This window comes from Haplochromis burtoni, unplaced genomic scaffold (assembly GCF_018398535.1).
Source record: "Haplochromis burtoni strain Fernald_Lab_line unplaced genomic scaffold, NCSU_Asbu1 Contig_1133, whole genome shotgun sequence".
NCBI classification, from domain to species: Eukaryota; Metazoa; Chordata; class Actinopteri; order Cichliformes; family Cichlidae; genus Haplochromis; species Haplochromis burtoni.
In genome coordinates this window covers 2,963-7,506 of record NW_024583494.1, presented here as the reverse complement: position 1 = coordinate 7,506, position 4,544 = coordinate 2,963, and the positions used below count along the sequence as shown (strand labels likewise).

At 40.2% G+C, this 4,544-nt stretch overlaps 1 protein-coding gene across 2 annotated transcripts in view; it reads right to left on the bottom strand.

Moving 5' to 3' along the window:
• Positions 1 to 3,851, bottom strand: part of LOC102292587 (butyrophilin-like protein 2) — a 13,909-nt gene extending 10,058 nt beyond the window's left edge. For both annotated transcript variants that reach the window (XM_005951794.3, XM_014330899.2), the window contains exons 1-2: positions 3,653 to 3,851; positions 1,927 to 2,271 (exon numbers count right to left, since the gene is read on the bottom strand). In XM_005951794.3, coding sequence (XP_005951856.1) covers positions 1,927 to 2,271; positions 3,653 to 3,686 — 379 coding nt within the window. In that variant the 5' untranslated portion in view covers positions 3,687 to 3,851. The remainder of the gene's footprint in view (positions 1 to 1,926; positions 2,272 to 3,652) is intronic.
• Positions 3,852 to 4,544: the final 693 nt, after the last annotated feature.

Below are 4,544 nucleotides of genomic sequence, written 5' to 3'. Positions count from 1 at the left end.
TGGAATTGAACTCAGGACCTTCTTGCTGTGCGGCAACAGTGCTAACCACCGTGCCACCGTGCTGCCTATAATAATTTTAAAAAATACATTTGGCTACTTTGTGGATTTCACCTATTCTATTCTTAGAACAGAATTCACACAATAAACGAGGGACCACTGTATTCCAAATTTCTCACACACAGCCAGGCCACTTTACAATCTGCTCCCTGCCCATCTTTTCCATCTTATAAATCTCTAAAGTTGCATCAGTCCAGCTCTATAATTTTGGTGGATCCTGTGTAAGCGATCTTTTGGTAAGTGCCTTTTTACTTGCAGCCACCAGGACACCAAGAAAGTATTCATCTATACCCTTTATTCTGAGGGTATGTATCCTAAAAATATGGATTTGAAATCAAAGGGTAAATATGTGTTAAAGATGTTTTGCATCACTTTATGAACTTCTCTCCAGTAGTTCATAATATTCTTGCAATCCCAAAATATATCGTAGTGCTATGCTGTGTCACAGCCACAGTTCCTCCAACATTCAAAGCCTCCATCATCATAGTGCGACTTTAGAGCTGAGGTGACAAAAAAAAGGAAACGGGCAAAACTTTCCCAGCAGAACTCCTTCCATACATGTGATTTTGTGCTTTTCCAATGAAAAGAGCAAATGTTTTGTCATTCTTCTTCTGTAATCACCAGACCTCCCTCTTTCTCCTGTCTGTCTTTTATGTACTTCATTGAATGATTCCTGAGATCATGAAGACTTTTGTATATTTGTGAGATTACACCTTCTTCATTTCTGATTTATAAGCATTTATAAACAGTTTGGACAAATGGCCTTGTTGCAGTGGTTACTTGGTTTTTAATGTTTTGAGTATAAAAGTTTCCTAACTGAAGATATCTATAGTGGTCTTGATTTTCTAAATGAAATGTTTGCTTTAAAGTTTGAAAACTCCTAATTTCATCTTCCTTTATAATGCCACATATCGATGTGATTCCTAGTGTTTAAAACTAGAGTCTATTTGATTTGGGTACATTTCTAATCATATGCACACCATTTCAATACTTTATATGCTTCTCCAGCTTATTTTCTTTTATCACCCTTTTCCAAACCCCAAGTGTGACTTTTGCCCAAGGATTTTTTTATTTTAACAATGAACTCCTGAAGATTTTAATCTGCCGGACTGCCTGTGTATTCATATGGTGATTGTTTTGCATTCAATTACCTTCCACACTGTTACATATGATGGATCAGACAAGTGCAACACTGCCCTAAGCATTGCTGAAATATAATTTTTTTTTTTAATTTGGTAAGCCACCATTCTCTTTAGGCAGTTGTAATGTTTTGTATCATATTCTGGGTCGTTCTCCTCATTTTATCCCATTCAATAAACTCTGTTGATTAATCTGGAGTGGGAGGGTCTGAAACAGATATAAAAATCTTGGTAAAACATTGATTTTGATGGTTTCTATTCCAGTGCTTCTGCTCAGACATGGGATATGATTCCATTTTGTCAGATTCTCTTTGACTCTTTGATATAAACGGTCAAATAGTCTTTTTTGTATCTTTAGTAAGTGTTACCCCCAGGTATTTAATTGAATCTGTGCTCCATTTCAATATGTGTGCTTGTTTAAGCTTTTCAGGTGGACTATAACTATTGGGAATGACTTCAGTTTTACTTAGATTCAATTTATATCCTTTCATTGGGCCAATGTTTTTAAGACAGTTCATTACCTCCAACAGGGACAGCCTGCAGGGTGCAGCCACGCTGAAAAGTACTGTTATAAGCATAAACATCTCTGTTCTGCTGTTTCCACTGAGGTTAGTGCTGAGCTACATGTTGCTGCTTGTTTCTTCAGGTAAGTTACAACAATTAAGGAAATGTTCTCCTCAGTTTGACCTCTGACCTTTGCCTACAGCAGATGTTGAGGTTTATTGCTGACCTTTGACCTGCAGCTGTATATCTGTGAGTCTCAGTTCTTCTCGTCCATCACTGATGGAGCAGGTGTAGTTGCTGCTGTCAGTCTTTGTTGGTGTTCTCAGAGTGAGACTGAAGTTTCCAGAGTTCAGAGCATCAGGATTCATTGATGTGCGCCCGCTGTAACGCTGGTTTTGTCCTCTAAGATCATCTTCATATCGTCGTAGGTGCACAGATTTAGGATTGAGATCAGAGCGAGTCCACATCACTGTGGGCTCCTCAGGAATAAAACTGGAGAACTGACAGGGCAGCAGGACAGATCTCTCTCCTGCGTACACCTCCACAACCACAGCCAGGGCATGCTGGGAAACTGAGGACACACAAACAAAAGCACAAATAAATTATATTCTCAATATATCTCTGAGTCCATGTTGCCCTGCACGTACCAGAAAAAAAAAGTAACCTGGGCAGCTAATGTAAGCCATTCAAAAAGAGAAAGTACAAACTAACAAATTAGAGTAAAAGACAACATGACGTGTCACAGTAATGTGCTGGGCCTCCACACAACTGAGGATCAGCTTCAGTTTATTCATAGATTTTCTCTTTCTCTCCTGAAGGAAAGAAGATGTTATTATAATAACATGTTATTATTAACAAAGTCTGCCGACATGATGAGCCATGGCCAACACCTTTTATTCCCATGCATGAGAGATAGAGGGCCTTCAGCTGGTACGCAGTCTCTAAAGATGAACCTCTTTAAACAGAACAAAAGTATTCCACAACTGTTGTCCACACTCTTAACCCCCTCCAAGGCAAAGAGTTTACAACTCCTTATTTCCTCTTACAGGGTCAACTAAATATTGCTTCCTGCTTCTCCCGCTTCCTGAGATAAGATCAACAGGCCCCACAATCTATTTAACCGCGTGTGCAATATAGTGTAAAACAGATGTATACACCCAAGTGGCACAAAAGCACTGTAACTAAAAAATGTGGCCAATACATAAAAGAAAAGAAATTTTCATCACAAACACAATTCTTCCAAAATATTTCCCCATTTGAAAACAAATTTACAAAGTGGAGCAAGTTGGAAAAAAGTTGCTGGTGCAAAAATGTGCAAATGAAATTAGAAAAGTCATAACTTGACTGACAGTGTGCCAATTTACAAACACAAACCACATTAAATTTAACAATTAAAGCAGCATAATGGGCCGCTCACTACAGATGCAGTGAGAGTTGTGTTTTCCTCTGATGATGTCCTTCAACCTGCTGGAGGACGTTCAGGAAGCTGTGCTGCTGTCCTGGTGCAGAACATGATGCTTCATGTAAATAGAGCAGGCTTTGTGGAAGACTTTACAGTGCCAGAGCTTTTCTACTGGCCTGAAAGGGGAAACAGTGATCAGGTGCAGAGATGGCAAACGCAGGGTGAAGCCCTTTGATTGGATGGTGAATCAAACACAGTTCTCAGTGTTTTTCACAGATGTAGATTCTTTCTGTGGGCTTGGTAGAGCTTAGCCACGATGCGCCCCTCCCATCGCTCCTGTTTCAGCTCCTGCAGCGTCTCCGGTGGTTTCCCAAAATAACAACAAGCTGCTACAGCCTCGATACAAACGTAATTTTCCCTACACGGTCCACGCACTCAGTCTTTCTGTCCCTCACTCTTTTACTAACACAGACACTCGACATTAAATCTCCGTGTGATGATGCTCTGAGTTCACCGCGGTAAAGTGAGCCGAGTTCAGATAGGTTCTTACCGTTGATGAGGAGCAGCAGCAGCAGCATATTCATCCTCCTTTACAGAGCACGAAGTCCCGTCAAATCCCCACACACTCCGTCTCCTCCTTCACCTGTCACGCTAACACCAGTTAGTAACCGTTACCGTTTAGTTACGCCATCCACGCCCGGAAAAAAAATAACGCACCTACAGCGCCATGCACGGCTATTCATGGTGCGTTTAAGGGCACCTTGTGAATGCATTGATCTATGCTCCCCAAAGACATAATGTTGTTTAAAATACTGTTCTGGGTTACGGGATAAACATACCTGTAACCATGTTGTTGTTCTGTTTTAGGCAGTGTATTATATAATTCAGAGCTAAAATCTGCATTATTAGGAAGCTTCTAAAAGTCTAATTTTTATCACCAAATTCCACAAGATTTCTTTATTTAACACATCACCAGAACGCTTTGTGAAAGCTTTTATGTTTTACAAAAACTTAAAGGTAAATACTAAATACTGATATTCCTGATAACACGCACAATAAAAACAGGTGACCAAAGAACAAAGCTCTTTAGAATAGAGCCTCTAAATGTGATTCTAGTACTGAAAATACTACATAATTATTATATTATTATTAAATATAGGCGTGGCTACTTCAAGGGCTATAATATAGGCAAACCTTGGGAGCATAGATTGCTGAATTTACGAGGTGAACTTAAAGGCACCATGAATGAACCATACATGACGGTGTGGGTGCGCATCCTTTGTGGCTTTGTTTAGTTTCGGTTTCACCGGAAGTGTGAGTCAGACGGTCAGTGATGCTGATGGTCTGTGTCAGCTGTTAACGTCTGTGGAGCTCACAGAAACATGAAGCTTCAGCTGCTGTGGCCTCCTCCCTGCTTCTGTTATCTACGCTCACCTGCCACT